At 41.4% G+C, this 23,423-nt stretch overlaps 1 protein-coding gene across 4 annotated transcripts in view; it reads right to left on the reverse strand.

The window, feature by feature from the left end:
* Positions 1–23,423, reverse strand: part of CERS6 (ceramide synthase 6) — a 324,738-nt gene that overhangs the window by 70,099 nt on the left and 231,216 nt on the right. For all 4 annotated transcript variants that reach the window (XM_060016639.1, XM_060016638.1, XM_060016641.1 and 1 more), the window contains exons 5-6: positions 13,418–13,468; positions 10,832–10,924 (exon numbers count right to left, since the gene is read on the reverse strand). In XM_060016639.1, coding sequence (XP_059872622.1) covers positions 10,832–10,924; positions 13,418–13,468 — 144 coding nt within the window. The remainder of the gene's footprint in view (positions 1–10,831; positions 10,925–13,417; positions 13,469–23,423) is intronic.

Raw genomic sequence — 23,423 nt, forward strand, 5'->3', positions numbered from 1 at the left:
TATATTTTAAAAAAGGAAGAGAGCAACCAAATCAATAAACAAATGTACCAATGATAATAAGCTCTAAATACTAAACTAAGATAAACATAAAACTACAAACAAATTAGATGCAGGAAGCAAACCCCAAGTCTACAGTTGCTCCCGAAGTCCACTGCCTCAATTTTGGGATGATTCGTTGTCTATTCAGGTATTCCACAGGTGCAGGGTACATCAAGTTGATTGTGGAGATTTAATCTGCTGCTCCTGAGGCTGCTAGGAGAGATTCCCTTTCTCTTCTTTGTTCACACATCTCCTGGGGTTCAGCTTTGGATTTGGCCCCGCCTCTGTGTGTAGGTTGCCTGAGGGTGTCTGTTCTTCACTCAGACAGGACCGGGTTAAAGGAACAGCTGATTAGGTGGCTCTGGCTCACTCAGGCTGGGGGGAGGGAGGGGTACGGAATGTGGGGTGAGCCTGCGGCAGCAGAGGCCAGCATGACATTGCAACAGCCTGAGGCGTGCCATGTGTTCTCCTGGGATCCGTGTCCGTGGATCTTGGGACCCTGGCAGTGGCGGGCTGGACAGGCTCCCTGGAAGGGGGTGTGGATAGTGACCTGTGCTCGTACACAGGCTTCTTGGTGGCTGCAGCAGCAGCCTTAGCGTCTCATGCCCATCTCTGGTGTCCACGCTGATAGCCACGGCTCACACCCGTCTCTGGAGCTCGTTTAGGCGATGCTCTGAATCCCCTCTCCTCGCACACCCTGAAACAATGGTCTCTTGCCTCTTAGGCAGGTCCAGACTTTTTCCTGGACTCCCTCCCGGCTAGCTGTGGTGCACTAGCCCCCTTCAGGCTGTGTTCACGCAACCAACCCCAGTCCTCTCTCTGGGATCTGACCTCTGAAGCCCGAGCCTCAGCTCCCAGCCCTGCCCGCCCCGGCGGGTGAGCAGACAAGCCTCTCAGGCTGGTAAGTGCTGGTCGGCACCGACTCTCTGTGCGGGAATCTCTCCGCTTTGCCCTCTGCACCCCTGTTTCTGCGCTCTTCTCCGTGGCTCCGATGCTTCCCCCCCACCCCCCATCTCCGCCAGTGAAGGGGCTTCCTAGTGTGTGGAAACCTTTCCTCCTTCACAGCTCCCTCCCAGAGGTGCAGGTCCCATCCCTATTCTTTTGTCTCTGTTTATTCTGTTTTCTTTTGCCCTACCCAGGTACGTGCGGGAGTTTCTTGCCTTTTGGGAGGTTTGAGGTCTTCTGCCAGCGTTCAGTAGGTGTTCTGTAGTTGTTCCACATGTAGATGTATTTTTGATGTATTTGTGGGGAGGAAGGTGATCTCCACGTCTTACTCCTCCACCATCTTGAAGGTCCTCTCCCAAAGACACTTTTGAAAACACATGTAAGTGAGAGACTACCAAATAGAACAAGGTCACTTCTAGAAGGCAGGAAGAAAAGGGGGATTAAGAGCAAAGGTGAGGATTAGCCATGAGTAGAAGAGCTTTCTCCTCTTGGGAGGCCAAAGAGAACGATATGAGATGGGTCTGTTTATATTTAAGGGGATAGAAATGGAGGGAATTCACCAAGTCAGGGAGTTAGAGCCATAACAAGCCAAAGTAGGTGTTTTCCCAAGACTCCTAGGATGACTTATGGGAAACTCCCCAAAGGAAGCAGAATGACTAAATCTCCCAATGAAAGTGATACCTTCCAAGCATCAGTGGCACCTCCTGAGAGAGGGTGGGATCCCTGAGGCCCCAGACTTAAGGACCCAGAGCCCTGGACCAGCAGCATTGTGTGGCCCTGGGAGTCGTCTCTCTGTAATGTGGTGATGATGTGGCCCCTTGCACCACGCTGGAAGAAGAGGTTCCTGCTGTCACCCTTCATGCCCTGGAGAGCAGTATGTGCCACTGCACTGCCCCAGGGCTATCCAGGGGCTGGTCATCTAACTGTGAGATCTAAAGACACTTAAGAGCCTCTCGCCTGGCCAGGCACCTGGGAGTTTGATTGCTGGAATAAGCTACTAGTTGAGGCAGCCTTTGAATAAAATCTCATAAAATTGCCCCATACAATATTTTTTCTTTCCCAGACAATGCTGTTCCATTGTTGGCCCACCAGCCTGCACACAGCCCTAGGTTGCAATGCTTTGATCACAAATGGTGGCTTACTAAAATGAACTGCCTCTTCTTCCCTTCTTTGATTCTGAAGTCACTGTAGTGAGAGAGAAACAGGACAGAGGACCCAGAGTCAGGAATATATGCCTCGGAAGAAACCTAAGCTTCAAGGGCAGGATATTGCTACTCCAGTCACAAGTGGACACACAGAACACTTTGGTGCCTCTGTGAAAGAGAGGTTAAGTGGCCTGCCTGCCTGTGTCTGCAAGTAGCAGCACTGGGGTTACACAGAGAGAATTCTACATCATCCTCCATCCCTCTCGGGATGTTCAGATGTCATCTGGCATGATTTTAGCTTTTCAAGCAAAGAAAAGAGACGCTGATACAATCTGAGGCACTACCCGAGAGTCATCTCCTTAGGAGAGACTTAAAAATAATCTAGATGAGCAGTTCTCAAATGTTTTGGTCTCAGGAGTCTTTTATATTCTTAAAAATTATTGAGGACACCAGAAAGTGTTCGTTTATGTGGGTCATATCTATCGGTATTTACATTGGATATGGAAACTGAGAAGTTTAAAAAACATGTAAAACACATTTATTCATTTATTTTAAATGAAGTTCATTATATATTAATTAACATAATATATTTACGAAAAGTATTTTCCAAAATTAAAAAAAAAATCATGAGAAGAGTAGCCTTGTTTTACATGATTGCAAATCTCTTTGATGTCTGACTCATGTTGGATTCTCATCACTGCATATATATTCAATATGTTTCCCTGTTATTTTGGTTAAAGTATATAAAGAAAATCTGGTATCACACAGTTGGAAAAGGCAGAAGTACCTTAATAGTCTTTTCAGATAGTTAAGGATATTCTTTCTTGATACTGTACCAAAACTCGACAAGAGGGATATTCTTAAAGGTTAGTTGCAATGTGGAATTGAAAACTATATCAATAAACTTTTCATATTCTATTCCATAAAATCCTTTGGTCTGTCTTGACCTTCGAGTGGATCTTTCACTCAGGCATAATTCTGGAGCATCATGCATTGTCACTTGGAAAATACTGGCTCACGGAGTTAATGAGACAGATTGTCACACAGTATTCTAAAAATCACATTTACTAACATCACTATCAATCTCATGAGAAAAGTCTTTAAGCATTGAGACGCTATCAAGGTCTTGCTGTTGGACATAAGCTTTTCTAAAAATCTAATTTTTTTCTTGAAAGCTTGAGTTGTATCATTGACAACAAATAATGTCAATGGTTTTACTTGAAACAACCTTGAAAAGTTCACTTTGTGCTTTTCAAGAATGCGTCTACCAAATACACAAGTTGGAATAAACATAGTTTGTCATTCTTTCAAGTAAAAATGAGATTCTCTGGGGGAAAAAAGCAGCTAGTACGTCCCTCAATGCAAACCACTAACTACACATGATTTTTCTTGAGCACACTGTACAGTGTTCTGCCACAGAAGCTCTTTTATGCCTCCTTCCCATTTCATCACACAAACTAATTTTTAAAATGTATACTCAAGAATAGAGATTTAATCAGATTAACACTTTTTACTGCTTCAACAAGAGCACTGTCAAGTGAAACTGACATTTTTTTTCTTCCTGCAAGCGCACGGCAGCGAGGAACACAAAACTACTCATACTGTTTGGTGCCACTGCTAGCAGTTTTGCCGTTACTTTAGCACGATTAGTGCAAATTTCAATGCAGTAAGAAAGGCAAATGACATCCTAGTATTATTATGAAGTCAGTTTTAATGTTGCAGATCTCCTGAAAGGGTCTCAGAAATCTCCAGGTGTCTGCAGACCACACTTTGAGAACTGCTATATAGACAAATGATTTTCAAAAATTGTTCTAGGAGATGATAATCAGCTTATTAATAATAGCTGCACAGTCAGGATAAGCTAGGTTATGAGGCAAAAAGAAAGCCCTTAAAATCTCAGTGGTTTATACCAAAGGCCTGTTTCTTATTTACTACATGTTACCAATTGGCTGGACAAAGGGCACTCTGTTTATCACCATCACTTAGGGACCCAGACTGATGGAGCAGCCTCCATCTCAAATGTTACCAATCGCTGTACTAGAGGGGAAAAGAGACTCTAGTGGGTCTCACACCAGCAATTACATTACATTACTGACTGGAGTCAGTTCTGCTTACAGCCTACCAGTCACACGGCCCCATCCAACCACAAGAAGGGGCAAGGCTGAGTACAATCCTCCATGTGCCTGAGAGTAGAGAGCTGGCAATATTTGGTGAATCATATTAATGATTACAGTTAACAGCTGACATACATGGTGCATTTGTTATGTGCCAAGCACTGTTTCAACAGCATGTGTCACTTATTTATGCTCTCAACACTCCCATGAGGTCAGTTATATGAACTCTATTCTTTGGATCAGGACACAAAGGTACAGAGAGGGAAAGTAACTTGCTGAAGGTCACACCAAATTAGAAGTGGTGCTGGGCAGGTAGATGGACTCCAGAGCCCATGATTTTACCCTCTAAGAAGCCATATTACCCATAATTTTTCTCCAGTCTAGAACAAAATGAGAGAAATAAAACCTTTTTCATAATGATAAATGGAAAGGATTGTCCTTTATTACAAGGTGCCTTTTCTCCTTTAAAATATTAACATGTTCTTTCTTTTATGAATTGATGGTAGTAAGTGGTAGGTACTTTTAAAATTTCCTTACTAGGAAAAGTAAAACGTTGGCAACCTTAAGTTAGTCCCTTTTCCTAATTAATCTTGTTCACTTTAATTGACCAAAAATACGAAAATTTGCGAGCACTAGTTTGGGAGGTTTTTTGATTTGTTTCTGGTCTTAGCACTATGTTTTGATTCAACCCAATTTTGGTCATTATGTGCTAGGTACTGCTCTGAGCTCTGTCAAGCATTGTACTAGATGGTTTCACGGATATTGTTTTATTTAATTCTATGCCATACTGCTTCCTTATTAAATGATCAAAACATGCATTTTTTTTTTTTTTTTTTTACCCTAAAGCTAATTGAAGCAGGAAAGATCTGGAGCATGGCAGGCCCTCAAAAGGCAGCTGAAGCGCTCATAGCAATGAACACCAGTTGTTTTCTATGCAAGTTACTAAAGAGCAAACACAAGCCTGTCAATAAGTTTCTTGCTAAACTTAATCATCATCTTCTCTCTCTCTTAGGGATCTTTTATGAGATGTAGATTTTCTCTCAGGTTAAAGACCAAAAGAGCAACAAGCTGATTTCACCTGCTGGGCCCTGGAACTTGGCCATAGATGATTTCCTGCAAAGGACCCCGAACACGAGCAAGGTTCACTGGCCAAGGGCCCAGGCCATCAAGCCCAACAGCAGCTTAGTTAAAAGGGACACAGGGCTTGGATACAAGCAAGCTGTTCTGAGCTCCATCACAGTCATATTTATTAGCTTCCATTAGAAAATGTAGATGTACGGGAGAAATACTCATGGTAAACAGGTGCTAAAAGACAGAATCTTAATAAATATTAAGCCTTGGGAAATAAAAGGTGATTCAAACAATAGTGAATCCTAAGAATATACCTATTGTTTTTGAATAAGGTACCTTAACTATTTCATTTTACAAAAGAAGGAAGGGAAGGAAGGAGAGGAATGGACAGAAAAAAGAAGTAAAAAGTAAGGAAGGAAAGAAAAATCTTCAAAGATATATATATATATATATATATATATATATATACCTTGGTGGCATATAATAGAATACTTAAATTTTAATTCCATTATATTAAATGACTACATCTTAGCTAGTCCCTTCCCTCTGCGGAGATTAACAGTATGTATATCGTCACTGACCAAATAAGTACCAACCCTGGAAATGATCAAGAGAGACAGTGCATTCTGTCACCACAGGGATGGAAGTTCTCCAATCATTTTTTATTTTTACATCTTTATTGGGGTATAATTGCTTTACAATGGTGTGTTAGTTTCTGCTCCATAACAAAGCGAATCAGCCATACATATACACATGTTCCCATATCTCTTCCCTCTTGCGTCTCCCTCCCTCCCACCCTCCCTATCCCACCATCATTTTTAAACTCCAGATTCTATTTGGAAACAGAGCACTTAAAAGAAAAAAAAAAGACGGCAATACTAGGACGTTTCTAGAGGGGAAGAGTTTGTGAATATAAAAGCCATTTTTAGAAAGACTCATGAACCAATTAAGTCACTAAGAGTTATTTCTGAACTTCATATTTTAAGGTACTGATTCTAACAGCTGGAGGCGTGCATTTGGATCAAACGTTTATGAATTCTGGTGGCTATTTGAAAATGGCTGTTCAAGTTCATTGTCATTTAATAAGGCAACTGTAGAAATATTTTTATAACCTTTCTTTTTTTTTTTTTTTTTGCGGTACGCGGGCCTCTCACTGTTGTGGCCTCTCCCGTTGCGGAGCACAGGCTCTGGATGCGCAGGCTCAGTGGCCATGGCTCACGGGCCCAGCCGCTCTGCGGCATGTGGGATCTTCCCAGACCAGGGCACGAACCCGTGTCCCCTGCATCAGCAGGCAGACTCTCAACCACTGCGCCACCAGAGAAGCCCCCCCTATAACCTTTCTATTTAACAACCCTACGGATAGCCTTCAGAAGTTGATTTCCATGCTCTGTTGTCAATGGATGTCTTCAAACATCTCTATTCTATAATTAGGAGGCGGGCTGTTTTTAGAGGGTGAGGGTTTAGTTAACAGTTGCCACATAGAAGGTGGGGATGTATTTGGCAGGACAATATACCATAAATCCTCGCTGATGGCTGGAATGGCAGGTCCTCTGGGTGGGAGGGCAGTGAGGAGGGAACCAGCAGGGACCTGCAGTAACAGTCAGCAAGACGCAAAGGAGAAAAGCATGGGCTACAACTCATTAATGAGAGGTGGCAACAGAGGAGAAGGCCTTCCTTATTAAAACCTGTGTGGAGTAACAAGCACGTACGGTAGTAGCCAAATTCCCATTTTGTGCAAGAAACAAGAATAAGCCAGCTGCACCATGAACCTGCAAAGGTACTCGGACCAAGGGAAGAAGGGAGGGGTGCCAGATGGCTACCATAAGCTATTAGCGTTGACCAGGAAAACGTATGTATCATTAATTTATAAACACTGACAATATGTACAGGTCTAAATCAATTCCGTGGACCTCACTGCAAAAATGCCCCTTTTTGAAGGCCTTCTCTACACTGACGCAAGGTAAGTTAAAACCATAGAAAATTATACACTTTGACCCTTGAAAATAATCCACTTATAGTAACTATTAAGAAGATGGTCATTTGGCTTAAACCAACAGAGCCTCTATGAGTCCTCGTGGCTCAGTGAAAAGACATGGTAAATGCATGTCAGGAAGCTCAAGCAAGCAGAGGGGCTTGGTGACTTCTGGTGCAGCAACGGCTCCCTAGGACTAGGCTCTTGGGGGCCCAGTAACAGTCAGTTTTGCCTTCATTAATCTCTTTGACTTGAGATGGCATCCCTAATTCTCATTAAGCAAAAGAGGAACTCATAAAATGGCAAAGAACTGCAGAAGGCCTACTATCTCTAATGTCAGGAGCATGGCCAGGCAACACAAGGCAAGAATTGTGGACAATATCTCATCTATGAGTGAATCATGGACCTTCGCTTGGTAAACTTGGGCTCTAATTGATTCCCACATGGCACAACCTTGAAAATTTTACATAAGTTCATCGGACATCAATTTTCCCAACTACAAGACCAGAAGAATAGTCAAGACTCCTTCTTTGTTATACAACTGTTTTCTGTGACTACCTGGAAAAAATGCTCCTCAAAAGAAAATACAATCTGTATTCTTCAGCCTTAAAAAGGAAGGAAATTCTGACACATGCTACAACATGATGAATAAGACATTATGCTAAGTGAAATACGTCAGTCACAAAAGGACACATACAGTGTGACTCCACTTAAATAAGGTACGCAGAGTCGTCAGATTCATAGAGACAGAAAGTAGAATGGTGGTTGCCAGGAGTAGAGATTGGGTGAGGAGGGAATGGGGGACTGTTGATTAATGGATACAGAGTTTGCTTTACAAGATGAAAGGGGTTCTGGAAACTGGTTGCACAACAGCACGAATGTGTGTAACACTACTAAACTACACACTTAAAAATGGTTAAGATGGTAAATTTTATGTTTTGCATTTTTCCCACAACTAAAGATTTCAAACATAAATAAATAAATAAAATGCACAATGGGCCTGGCACAGTGGAGACCATCAGTCTACAAGTACTGACCACAGGAATGAACAAGGCTCCTCATATAAGAGAGATGAGATCTAATTGGCATATCATCACTCAAGGATCTTTAAACGTTTTGAGAAATGGACCCAGAGCATTTGGCGCAATGAGTAAGGGAACCACAAACTGCGTGTCAATGAGTTATCTGCTACGCCTAAGCCTTAGCTCTTGCAGGGACCGTCCACTTCTGAGAATCAGGTGACATATACCACATTAAGACCATGCTGTCAGGAAAGACAGCCTTTTGCCAACCAAGTAAGCCACTGCCACAGGAGAGCGGCAGGAGCGTACCTGGGGAGGCGATGCAGGTACGAGGGCTGTAGACTCCTAAATGCTTTTCAGCTGCCACATGGATATTTTAAAATTTGGCAGATTACCCATGTAACCAAGAAATGGAATGTTATAGTATTTCATTCTATCACAATGCACAGTCCTGTTTGCAAAGGAGCCTGGGAGATATCCATGAGTAAGGGAGAAGACATTCTGATGAGTCCCTTTATTCATTCACCCTAAACTTACTGAGCCCCACCATAAGCAGGTGCATTGACAGTCACGAGAGATACAAAGATGAACACATCCTGCTCTTTGCCCTCCAAGTCTGGTGAAGGGAGACAGGCAGGTCACCATACCATTAAAAAGTACAATATGGTAAGTATTGGGCACTGGTAAACTAAACACAGAGGAAGAAGTGGTCAAAAACCATGGGAATGAAGAAGGCTTCAAAGAAGAGACTGCTTTGGGGCTTGGTCTGGTCTAGGAGGAAGGGGAATAGAGTAGATTCTAGCCACAGGCAAGGTCTTGTAAAAAACAAAGATGTTATGGGAAAAAAATGTGTTTGAACAATGGTGAGAAGATATCATGTGTGTGTGTCAAAAGAGGGAGAGAAGGGTGGGCGATAAAACTACAGAGGTGGGTTTGAATCGTGGTGACAACCCTGAATATCACTCCAAGTAGCTTGGCTTTGACTTAAGGTTTGAGAAACAGAATTCTTAGATGGCAGGAAGACAAGAATGACTATTTAGATAGGAGTGCCATTTAAGAGGCCGTTGTAACAGATTAAGCCAAAGTAAAGAGGACTCTAAACGTGTCAGTGATACTAAGGAAGTAGGTACAAGGGGTGGCAAAGAGGAGAGCGAAGGAAAACGTCTAGCTTACATGACTGCCTGTGATAAAGATTACTGGAGGAAGAACAAGACTAGGACAAGATGATGTGTTCGGTCGGGAGCACTTTGTAAGGTTCAGTCTCCTCATTCATAAAAGGAAAATAAATAATAAGTGATAATAAAAGGAAAATAAATAAATAAATAATAAGCAATCAGTTATTACTTATTATTACTTATAAATAATAAGTAATAACAAGTGATCAGTCTTCGGGCGGTTGTGAGGATTAAATGATAAAATAACAAGAAGAACACAATACTATCACTTAAGATTAGATTTGCGGAAGTGTGGACCCAGAGAGGATTTGGGACAGGAGAGAACCATTTGGGAGTTATTGGTATAGAAGTTATGGTTGACAGTGCTGGAGGGTATGAACCTGGATCACCCAGGAAGATGATGTCCTGTAATCTAGGACCAGACCCTGGTGCACGCGAGTATGCAGAGCACGGGGCACTGGGGTGGAGACCAGCAAAGATGACTTGAAGGAATGATCCAAATATGGGAACCTGGAGAAAATAGCTTCATGGAAAAAAAAAAAAGTGAATAGCCAAAAGTGCCAATTCTGCCCAGAAGCTGGTAGGATGAGAACTAGAATGAGTGGGTCTAACACTTAAGAGGTTAAGAGTACCCTCAGCAAAAGCTATTCCAGCGGAGGGGAGGGGTGAAAACCAGACCACAGTTCGCTTAGGAATGCTGTGTTTTCCTAATGTATTTTGACATTAGATAACTCTTTAATTGGGGAAATCTTCATTCTATAGGGCTGGAACACTGAGATTTTACTCTCTCCCCAGGAGCTACAGATACAATTTTTCTTCTTTTTTTTTCTTGTGGTACACGGGCCTCTCACTGTTGTGGCCTCTCCCATTGCAGAGCACAGGCTCTGGACGCGCAGGCTCAGCGGCCATGGCTCATGAGCCCAGCCGCTCCGTGGCATGTGGGATCCTCCCGGACCGGGGCACGAACCTGTGTCCCCTGCATCGGCAGGCGGACTCTCAACCACTGCGCCACCAGGGAAGCCCCAATTTTTCTTCTTTAATTTGGAGAACAAAGGGACTTGTGAATCAGACTGAGAGGAAATTAATGCTGTTAAGATTCACTGTTATACTTTTTCATGGAGAAAAGAACACTAGGTTTGGTGAGGGGGGGGAGAGTGAAGAGACAATGGGAATAAAATATAAAACAGCACAAACAAAAGTAGAGAATTTTCTGTAATAATGCCGAAAGTTGTACTAATGCAGTACTGATGGGAGAACAGAAGTGAGTGCCTTTGAGACTCTATATCCATCTGCCTAGGGCCATGAAAGACACCTGTTTACAATCCCTTTACAACACACCCACTCTTACCTTTCTTTTGATATCAGTGAACTGGGAAAACATTAAAGACCAATAAAACGACAGCTCCAGGATATAATAGTAGTGAAGGTCAGGCGTGAGTGGCTGAGGATCAAAGAGAAAAAGGCAAGATTAATAATTAATAGGAAACCAAATCTGTGTGTCAAACATCTCAAGCTCAGTACTGAAAAGTGACATTGTCTTACGCCTCTACAAATTCTGGCCCCATTCTCTCTGTGGATAAGGGAGCTTTGAAGGACGCCTGTAATCCACAGCTTGATGTCATTAGCTTTGTTTCATCTCCAACTAAAAAAGTGTCAATCAGTATGAACGTTTGGCATTGGTACCCGATTCACCACTCATTTTAACAATTGCATTTATGGTACTTAGACATGAGTCTCTAAAGATTCCTTTAGGCAACCTGAAAAAAAATTCTAACATATACACGGAAAGAGTGACTCTGGACAACTCCTGTGAGATTCCACAGCACAGGGACCAGGGAAGGTGAAAGAAACTGGAGTACTCTATGGGTCACTGAGACATAGTTTCAAATTCTGCCTTAATTGGAGCTTTCTTGTCTTTAGGAAATGTTCTGTACATTGTAAATATTAAAAAAAAAAAGATAATTCAAAAACATTTATTAAAAGGTCAGGGGGACAAGGAAGCTGCTAAGAGATACCAGACTAGGCGCCCAGCCAGGGAATCTGAGTTTGAGTCCCCGCTCCACAGCTTCAGTAGGCCCTTCGTTTACTTATTGGAAAATGGAGGTAACACCTGCTCTACCTGCCTCACAGGTCCAGGAATGGGGAGAAGCTCAGGGAAGCAGTGGAAGTCAGTAATATTTATTTTGCACATAAATCCATAAAAACAAAACAGAGTTTTAAAAAACCATTTTTGGTGAGTTGTTTTTAATTGTTTCATTGAGTTGTAATGAAACAACTTGCTTTCCCAGAATGAATGAAAGACCTCTGAAACTCATTACATGAACACCTCCACACCACTGCACACAAGGTGTTGAAACTGAAATGCTTTGTAAACCAATAGCAGCATAATAAGTGACTTTCGCAAGAAGTGAGCAATCACTTGACTACCAACTCTAAGCGCGGACATCAAGAAAAACAGTTGTCCCCCTCATTCATCTTTGTCGACAAAACACAGGAGGACAGGATCCTCTCCACTCAGTATACCATTGCAGGGCACAAAGAGAGGGGTAAATGACAATATTCCAAGTATTTAAGATAGTAAACAGCAGTTGGGCCTGTGAATTACAAGTGTGTACAGTAAGTCATTGCTTTCAACGTTGCTTTAGTCTTGATCAGATAGCCCTGGAATGTTCAGCTCTCTCTGACCATGTCATGTTGCTGATTTAGTCTTTCTTAATTTGAATACACTACATGAAAGAGATGGAAATGCAAACTGGAATCCCCATTTCAACATGTCCCTAGCCTTGAACCTACCCGAGGGGTAGCCAACACCAAACCCTACCCGCTATTGCAACTTGCAGAGAACTTGCAGGGCACACCTGCTCCCATTAACTTTGTTAGACCAAACGCATCTAAAAAGACAACCCAAAGAATCCCAAACTCAAAAATCCAAATTGCTTATCACAATGTCCGTCTCTTTATCACTAAAATACCTGGTTGTATTTGTTTCCCTTAAATAATATATCCCAAATGAACTAGAAATTCTAGAAATGTTTCAGCAAGAAATTTCAAGAACAGTCCCAGCTTTAATATTCCAATAGTAACTGAGCTAGGGACCACAACACATGCTAATATTACTGAATTCATGGACAGAGGCAAAGGTATGTCTGTGGGCAGGGATCTGAAATGCTCCTTGTCTGGGATATGATTTTAAGCTCATTTTCAATGATGCTATTTTTGTCTACATGTAATGGGACAAGCCCATTTTTCTGAGTTCAAGGAAATAGTGCTTTATTTACATCTTTAGAGGCCGCTCCTAAGCCACAGAGTGAACCAAACTCAGCACGCCAGCTCCAGCCCCTCCCTTGAGCTCTGCCCGCTAGGTGCCGAGACAGGCCAGGGCTGTTATCCGGTCCTCAGTGACCCAAAGCAGACTGGCTGTTAGAAAAGGAATTATCCGGGCTTCCCTGGTGGCGCAGTGGTTGAGAGTCCGCCTGCTGATGCAGGGGACACGGGTTCATGCCCGGTCCGGGAAGATCCCACATGCCGCGGAGCAGCTGGGCCCGTGAGCCATGGCCGCTGAGGCTGTGCGTCCAGAGCCTGTGCTCCGCAATGGGAGAGGCCAAAACAGTGAGAGGCCTGCGTACCGCAAAAAAAAAAAAAAAAAAAAGAAAAGAAAGAAAAGGAATTATCCACTTTCTGAAGTGACTGTATCTTACTCTCCAGCAAATGCACCTTCCACACTTCCTCCATCTGCTCAAGCTTTGATTCTAACACAAACTACCTCTCTCACTAGGCTGTGTCCACCATCAAGCAGCAGGGGGTATGGCGGGGGGTGGGGTGGGGAGGCAAGCAAAGTGGCTGCCCAACCTGCTGGGACCTGCCTGAAACCATGGCGCTGACCTAAGAAAGGTACTTTACATGTGTAAAAACCCAGACGGTAATGTGTCCTTACCTGATAGGGGTAGTTGTACCAGCAGTGTCTTGTATTCCACAGCCAGGGGGTCTGTAAAACATGACAAAGAAACACATTTCACATGTTTTGGAAAAGAAGCGGGAGAAGGGATGTTTATGACAGGTTCTGGCCCCCCAGTATTTGGGGATTTCAACAAACTACCTGTGTAAGAACTGAAGGACTCAGTATAATTAGGAATAGGAGAGCAAAGCCATGAGGATTCCATCATACATTCTCTCTGAGTAATCTTCTAAACTCAACCCGCAGTATTTCAGGCCACTTCCGGGATAGAGTCCTAGCTGGTGTTTTTGAATATTTTGCTGGTCCTGTAGACACATCCCTGCTAGGTAACCAGCCTCAACAGCAGAGCCCTTCAAGGGTCTCATCAAGACCAGCTGCAAATCATCAATCTATTATCAATAAACAATGCTGACAGTTGGTGCAAATCTCCTTGAAACGCCTCCAACTCAATGTTTACAAAGCAACATTATTAATCAATGGTTTCATGCATTGAGTGGGGGTCAACAGCAGGCAGGTACTCTTATTTCAGTAGGACAGCTCTGACTAATTCCAGTTCTGAGGGAATTAACCCTTACAGTACACCCCACGCTCAGACTCATGGTCAAGGTCTTTCGAAGACAAAACAATCTTTCTTAATTTAACGGCTATCACTTGCCTTACCACCTTGTAAAATCAGAGAGAACATCTAAGTATACACACAGATTCCAAACATCTGTAATAAAGAGGGAGGGGTTGGTATGGATTTGAATAGAGAGCTGAACCATCCCATAATACCAGCACAAACTTTCTCATATTTCTGTATTAACTTTATCATTCTTTTTGCATTCCTGATCTATAGCTATCAGCACTTGGTGGTATACATCTATACACATTTGATACACATCAGTATGTTTCTAACTATTAAGAAACATAATCTATCATTACTACAATCTGTGTTTATATATCTCAAAATGATAATACTGTCATTGAGAGTTTAATGTCAGATATATTTGTACTGACCTAGCCTCTGTATCTTGTCCCAGGCCCTGTTAGATCAAAAGGTGCTGCCTCTGCAGTGGGATAATGTAGTTGTCTCTCTGAAAGCCACAGAGATATCCTTCCACCCCCCATGGTCCTCATCAGCCCTGCACCGATGCGGATGAAGATGTGGAGGATATTAGCTACTATTTGTTGAGTCCTCCCTATGACCATACACTTTTTATGAGGGTTTTCCTTCATGATCTGTTATTTATTTAACCAATTAAAAAGTTGTTTCTCTTTAGACTGTCCCATATAAAGGATCTCACATGTATGAACTCATTTAATCCTTACAGTAACTAGTAGTAGTATTTGCCTCATTTTACAGATGGGTAAACTGAGGCCCTGAGTCCGTAATTAACCATCCAGGTTAATTAGCGAGGCAGGGCTAGAGCTGGAAATCAAACTCAGACTGTCTGGTCTCAAAGCCGAACATAGCCACTGTGACCCTAACTTTGAGTCTGATAAAAACTGAACCAGGACTCAGTTTAGGGAGCCAGGTTGAAATAAAAAGCCATGCCATGCCCTAAACCTAATGATGTCCAGGGATCTTTACAGTCCCCTTTCATTCAAGCACTCCCGATTCTCCTTCCATTTTTCCTGCTTTCGCCATTTGCTACCTGTGCTACGCTGTACGTATCACGTAATCTCTCTGCACTTAACTTCCTTGGTGCCTGAGTTGTCTGTCTGTGTCCTCCATTTCTCATGTCCATGACACTGAGGTTTATGAGTGACTGACCTCCAGGGTGATGGTGAAGATCAAATGAGACAGCATGTATAAAAATGCTGCAGATGGGGCTTCCCTGGTGGCGCAGTGGTTGAGAGTCCGACTGCTGATGCAGGGGACGCGGGTTCGTGCTCCGGTCCGGGAAGATCCCACGTGCCGCGGAGCGGCTAGGCCCATGAGCCATGGCTGCTGAGCCTGCGCGTCCGGAGCTTGTGCTCCGCAACGGGAGAGGCCACAACAGTGAGAGGCCCGCGTACCGCAAAAAAAAAAAAAATGCTGCAGAGGCTTCAGAAGCTTAATCGGTTATTGACTTATATAAACGACATATATCTGTTGAGGAAGATATAGAAAATACTGAAAATAATTTAAAAAATAATTTGAATTCTCATCACTATTAACATTTATTTTAATGTACAGCCCATTTGGGGCCTTTTTTTCTATATAATATAGATATACATGCAGATATGGATAGATTTTTTTTTTTTTTTTTTTTTGCGGTACGCGGGCCTCTCACTGTTGTGACCTACTCCCGTTGCGGAGCACAGGCTCCGGACGTGCAGGCTCAGCGGCCATGGCTCACGGGCCCAGCCGCTCCGCGGCATGTGGGATCTTCCCGGACCGGGGCACAAACCCGTGTCCCCTGCATCGGCAGGCGGACTCTCAACCACTGCGCCACCAGGGAAGCCCTATATGCATTATTTTTAAATGTGGGCACAACATAGCAAAATCTACTTTAGAGTACAAATGTTAGTTATTACCTTCCTCTCTGATAAAATTGTTTACTATCTCTACAATTAGCTGAAAGTCCCTGAGGAAAACGTATGTCATATTCTTACGTTTATCCCTCCAGGATGAGACACTCAAATTGACAGTTCAGCTTTCATTACTGAATGCTAATGAGAAGGAATGCAGAATGAAATGCAACACCTGTAAAAAGCCTCGTAGTCTCTTTTCTGAATGCATCAGTCCCAAGCCCACAGGGCATGTGCGTGCTTGCCTCTAAAGACACAGCAGAAACCTCCTCCAATACAGTCATCCTTCCCATCACAGGCGGGAGAGCAAAGGTGCGACTCCCAGTGACCCAGGAAAATCCATCATTTCGAGCTTTCCCTCCTCTGGGAGCTTCTTGGCCCCTTGGTTTTCTTCTAACACCCAGGCTTTTCCCTGAATGCATCAGATGTGCATCACCTAGACATGCTTGTATCACGTGCAGAAACCCGACTGACCTGCAGAAACAGTGGGCGAGTCTTTGTCTCTCAGTGGGTCCCACCCACTTGAAGCAGGAGCAAAGAACACTGAGAATTTGATGGGGCTACCAAGGCCATAGCTCAGCCTGCAAGCTTGTTTGCTAAACATTTAAGTAAGCACTTTCACATACTTATTTCACAATGCGTGTTCACATATACTTCCTACTTTGACAATACTAGATATTAATATCATCTTCTATGTGCTACATTTTTCTAGGATCTCATGTTATGGCTCCCAAAACTCTTTGAGACAGAACAAACACCATGTTTCCCAATTTACAGACGAGAAGATAAGTCCATGAAATGGTGATTCTCCTAATTTCTAATAGCTCAACACTAACATAGGAATCTGGATTGGCTGCTTACATTTAATGCATTAGGTATAGTATCTTTAGTTTCAACTGATACCATAAACCTACTGTTTTTTAAATCAGTTTTTCCAGATATCTTTTTAAGAATCATTTCCATGTTCATTTGATATCAAAATCTGTATAGGTAGTAACATAATTAAGAACATAAAAAGCTGCAATATTTAGATGTCAAGAAAGAATAATGGTTATGAAAAAATACACTGAAAACCCTCATTTTAGAAGGATGGGCCTAGCATCTTCCTACATAATTAGAGAAAAGCTCTGTACCTAGGACAGTGCAAGGTGATTCAAGCACGTCTTCTGAAAATAGAAATGCCTTTTTTACATGGCATTACAATATCAGGGGACATTATCAACATTGGAAAATCCCCAAACCCAATGATTCCCAAATCTTGGCATTTCAATAACTTAAGATTCACTTTATTCTCCCTCAGACATATACAGTTAAATAATGATATGAAGCACATTACAGATTTTACAGTATTTTATACATATTATCTCATTTAATTCTCATAGCAACATTGTAAGTGCTCAAGATAACATAGCGTGCAGGTACCATAAAAGACAAAGAATATGCTGCTGTGGAGGCTCCTTAAACTATTAAAACACAGGATCTGATTCAGTAGGTCTGGCTTGGGGCTGAGAGTCTACATTTTTAACAAGCTTCAAGGTGATGCTTGGACCCTGGACCACATTTTGAGTAGTAAGGTGCTAGAGGAAAGTAAGGAGGGTGATCCAACTTGGTATTTACCAGGTGTAAGGCACCTTGCTAGGCACTTTGTTATAATATTTCACAATTCACTGTTAGGTGAATAAATTAATAAATTATTTCTAATCTTTACAATAGCCAAATGTGAAGCAGAAATTGTTAGTAAAACACTATTTAGCTGGAGACAATGCTTCTCAACCAACTTCTGTGATTGCTAGAACCACACATCTAAGCTCTGGTGGAAGAGATGTGAGCAGAATTGACACATGGATGCTGCCCCTAAAAGTAAATGTGAATGAGCTGTTCTCACCCTTTCTCCATTCCCACTGGAGGGAGATAATAAGAGCTGGAGCTGTCATCTTTCACCCTGGGATGGAAGTTTCTGTTGAAGTTGATGTTGGAGGTCTCCTACTAGCCCTGGTCTGCTTACCTCTGGATTATGTGTGTGACACAGATAAATTCCTATCATCCTCTCATATCTAAACTACTGTGTTGTCATATATATATATATATATATATATATATATATATATATATATATACATACACACATACACAGTAGTATAGCCTGTATTCTCATTAATAGAGTCATCCCTAGGTATTCTCGGGGGATTGGTTCCAGGACCCCCCGTGGATTCCAAAATCCAAGGATGCTCAAGTCCCTTATATAAAATGGCATGAACAGTCGGCTCTCTATACCCACGGGTTCTTGCACCCGTGGATACAGAGGGCTGACTGTATACGCATCAAGGTAAGTATGATTATTTTATAGACAAAAAGCAATCTCAAAGAGGTACCATAACTAACTGAAGGCTACCCAGCTGGTAAGTAGAAAAGCTGGGACACAAACTCAGGCCAGCCAGATTCTTCCATTATAACTTCCCAAGGTACTCTGGATGTACAAAGAATGCATAATGAAAGAAAATCATGGATATTTGGAATTGATTTATCCATAACTAAGAATCAATAATTGAGCTATTACCTAAAAATATTGAATTTTTGGGTTAGAAAGGACCTCCAAATCCTGCTTAAGCTACAAAAGAAATCACATGTCCCAGATGGCTAGCCATGCCTCTCACTGTTAAAGAGTTCCATGATTATAGGTCATTCACAAGATCCCTCAGATTTACTTCCTACTTTTTTTCTTTCTTTTTTTTTTTTTTTTGGTCAACAGAAATTATACCAAGTTTTTTTGTTGTTTTAGCATCTGCTATGGACTGAATTCACATATTCAAGCCCTAAATCCTCAACGTGACTGTATTTAGAGACAGGGCCTTTAGGAGATAATTAAAGTTAGATGAGGCCATAAGGATAGGGCCCTAAACCGATAGGATTGGTGGCTTTATAAGAGGAGGAAGTGAGAGAGTGCTTTCTATCTTCACATGCTCAGAGGAAAGGCCACGTGAGGACTGCAGTGATCAGGAAGAGAGGCAAGCTAGGAAGAGAGTTCTCACTGAAAACCAAACCTTGCCAGACCTCGATCTGGAACTTCCAACCTCCTGAATGGTGAGAGGTAAGTTTCTGTTGTTTCAGCCACACAGTCTATGGCATTTTGCTTTGGCAGTCCAAGCTGACTAACACAGCATTGTAAGACAACTCTCTATAAAGCTCTTAAGGTACACATCAACTAATTTCAATTTAAGAAGACTTACAAAACATCTGAACAAGACTAAGACAGACAGTAACAGAGTGGATACAAAATGACTTCTAACACTCTCGATTTAAATCACAGTGTATAATGGGATTTTTCATTATACAGTATAGGCACATCTGCTCCCAGACACATCACGTGAGACACAACTTGGCCACAAGCACATCCATCAATAACACAGTGTCCCAGGGGAGGCTTCTGAGGCTCTTCTCACCCTGAGCAAACCAAACCCCAGCACCAGGATGGAGGTCAGATGTGCTGCTGGAGGTCACCGAGCAGTCATCATTTGCCTTTGGACCAAACGCATAAGACCTGAGTGCTATGCATTCTGTGATTTTTTTTTTTTTTTTTAAAGTAGAGAAGTCTTTTTTTTTTTAAGTGTCAGTAAATGTGTGTTTTTTTTTTTTTTTATCAGGTTGCTTCTTTTATCAGTTGTTCTGTAGAGGTTTCATAGTGAACAGAACTAGCAGAAATAGATCAGGTCTGATCATTTCACTTCACCATCTGGAATAAGACAGGCTTGTTCTTATTTTATTGTTTTTAAGTTCCATTTGATATACTTCTTAAAAATAATAGTTAAAAAACAACAAATGTACCTTTCAGTTTCCATGCCACCTATCATGATGATGGATCGATCATCTGACATCAAGAAGGCCTTGTCCAAGCCCATAGAACATACAACACTAAGGGTGAATCCTGATGTAGACTATGAACTTTGGGTGATTATGATATGTCAGTGTAGGTTCATCAGTTGTGACAAATGTACCGCTTTGGTGGTGGATTTGATGGTGGGAGAGAATATGCATGTGTGGGGACAGGGGTACATGGGAAATCTCTGTACCTCAATTTTTCTATGAACATAAAACTGTTCAAAAAAAAATGAAGTCTTAAAAATCAAGGCTAACTCAGATCACTGACATTTATCATGTCACTGTGAACTAAAGGAATAATTGAGTTCGAAGCAAAAGACCAGACAAAAGGATGCTCAGTTAACCAGGCAAGTGTTCAATGATCAAACAGAAATATAAATACACATACACACTGTTTTTCCCCCAAGAATCAGTAGGTACCTACAGCAGAACGAATAGTAGTTTCTTTGAATTAATAAATATTTTGATTTAACAAAAGAACATGAATCATATAAAGTATTAAAAGCATTTCGTTGCTTCATCAAAAATGTGAAAAATGTGTGGGTCTTTACCTGAAGTCAGCATCTTAGAAGCAAACTTTCATCTTTCACTATTTCCATCCAAACTCCTACATGGCTTTCATAAAGCCCTGGTGTGACAACTAACAGTGAAGGAATACAGCCTAAGAGACATACTGGCCTCTGAATAGTTTAGGTATGAAATACATAGAGCCTTGCATTATGTTTTTAAATGCCAGAAAGCTAGATCCCTGAACTACTCTGAAACTTCTTTCACTGAAACTACTCTGAAAACACTTTCACTGAGTTATACTTAAATCTTATACCTTTGGCTTATATTGAAGATTTACTGTAAGAAATAAACATGAGAAAAATGTTTCCTTGTCTGCAATGAGTTTATATTGGAAAGGTTACCACTAGGTAACCACTAAATTCAAATACATAAATTCAAATGATATTTTTCCTTTTAAATTTAACCCAGGGGGGAAAAATACTTCCCATCGTGAATGCTTTGTATGTTTCCTGTTACCCCATTATCGTTTACCATGGTTTTGGGAAGCTGAGATCTAATTCTGAAGCTCAGTCACTGCAGTTATGATTGTCTCAACATTTTTGCTTACTTTTCATTTTGTGTGTAACTTTTTGATGGTAATATCTATATTAATAATTTTATTACATAAACATTGCAAATTCTTTTTAGAAATGTTGAACTGTATGATTTCAATGAATATAAATCAAATCCATTCAAAATGATAATCTACAGTTTTCATTTAATACATATTTCTAAGTAACTCATAATGGAAAGAAATATTTTGTGCTTTGTGAGTTTAAAAACTGATCAATAAACTGTATTTGGTGGTACAGATGAACCGGTTTGCAGGGCAGAAGTTGAGACACAGATGTAGAGAACAAATGTATGGACACCAAGGGGGGAAAGCCATGGGGGTTGGGGGGGGGGTGAGGCGATGAATTGGGTGATTGGGATTGACATGTATACATTGATGTGTATAAAATTGATGACTAATAAGGACCTGCTGTATAAAAAAATAAATAAAATTTAAAAATTAAAAACTAATACTAAACTTTCTTTGGGTTATTTGTATGGAAATATGTTAATATAAAGGTAAAAAAAAAATTGTATTTGGGATGAAAAGAATGAAGCCAGAAGTCTCTGACAGCCTGAAGACGCGGCTGGTCAGTGATGAGTAGACTAGAACGCTCCCCAGCATGCAAGGGGTACACTTTCCTCCTTTCCTGGGTCAGTAGATATGCGACTGTAAATCTACAAAGCAGAGTGGTGACCCCTCCCTAGAGGCCCTTGGCATCTGCATTAGCTTTGAAAGCTCTTGTGATGTGCAAATGTAATTTAGACTTGACCCCATCCATGGCATTATATAAAGATAGCAGCTTTTCATATTGATCAGACTTTAAAACAGATGCTAGTCCTCAGGACCTAGTCAAGTATGTGCCTTCAGCACATTCAGCAATCAATTTAGAAAGTAATTTGCAGATCTGCCAAGCATACAAAAAATAGAAGGAGTTCCTCAGAGATGGGCTCTAAGCTCAAAGGGTCTCTCTGTAGGCTTCATCATACAGCCAAAGAGAAAAGAAATCTAAGTGGCATTTCCATGCCTTTTAAAACCTTCCAGCCAGTGGTTCCCAACTTTTTCTGCCTTTGCTCAGCTGAGGGTCTCCACGTATACCTCACAGTAACTATGGCTGCGATTCTCAAGAGTCTGGGAAACAGGAAGCTTAAAAAGGCACATCTCTTATTGATTCAGATGTGTACTCTCCTCCAGGCCAGTGAGAATCACTGCAAAGTAGAATGGACAGATTAATTCCATGTTTAGAATAGAAATTAGGGATAAAGGAACCAGATGACGAAAAGAGAAGATGAAAGAAAATGAGGTGGAAAGACCTATAGAGAAAGGAAAATGGTGAGAATGTCAACACGGGGAGTGGGTTAGGTGGGGGGAGAGACGTGTAGAGAGGGAGGCCAGTGCAGAATGTGGGAATGAAGCCAATTACAGTGGCTACTGCAAACAAAGAAGAACAAAAGAGCGTTGCTCACCACCGACTGAATTGCGACTCACTGCAGTCACCCACCGACACAGTAAAACCCTGAGAGGAATTCAGGATGAAAACAGGATGAGGCGCTCTGTGCTTTGAGTAAACAGACCCCATGGATAGTTAGATGGATATCTCAGGAAGAATTTCAATGACCCCAGATTCTTGCATCTTCCCATACATAAACACTAAAATAATGAACTTGAGATGTCTATTCTTTGTGATTAGTAATAATCTTTTATGAAGATGTATGCTTGACAGCATGTATTTCCTAGCCAAAAAAAAAAAAATCATATATAAACTGGGTCCTCCCACCTCTTTGGAGCAGTTCCTCAGAGCTATCTCCCAGGCTATAGTCCTCAGTAAGGCCCTGAATAAAACTTAACCTCAAAACTCTTATGCTGTGTGTTTTTCTTTAAGTCAACACTATTAAGGAGCACAAAATTAGTCAAAAGATCATTTAAGGAAACAATTTATAACATACGACAAAGGACTAAGATCTCTAATATGTAAAGAGCCCACAAACATTGATTTAAATATTTAAACATCTGATCAGAAAAATAGGGGGAAGATACAAACAGGGAACACATCAAACAAAAGAATATGTGACCAAAAACATATGTAAAAATTACAGGTTAAAACGAGACAGAATTTTTAACCTGGTCTGGCAAATTATCTGAAGAGGTTAATACCCAGGGGTTAGCAGTGTATAGGGAAACCAACACTCTGCAAATTGGAATAAGCTTTCTAAAAAGTTATTTGATCTTTAAAATCTGCACATCCTTTAATCCAGCATTTATTGTAAAAAAAAAAATTAGACTCAGAGTAAAGACATTCGTATGTGGATTTCCATTGCAATTCCTTTTCTAGTAATGAAAAATTGAAATAAATCTAATTGTTCAATAATATTGAACATTGGCACGTTCTTAGCTGGGATTCTGTGGGAGCAGACTCTGAGACTTGGGTGCTGGCTGGGTATTTGAGAGGTGATTCCAGGAAACAGAACTGGAAAAATGGAGAAAGTGAGATGGATGAAGGAGAAAATCCAA

The sequence above is a fragment of the Delphinus delphis genome, chromosome 7 (assembly GCF_949987515.2).
Source record: "Delphinus delphis chromosome 7, mDelDel1.2, whole genome shotgun sequence".
Lineage (NCBI taxonomy): Eukaryota > Metazoa > Chordata > Mammalia > Artiodactyla > Delphinidae > Delphinus > Delphinus delphis.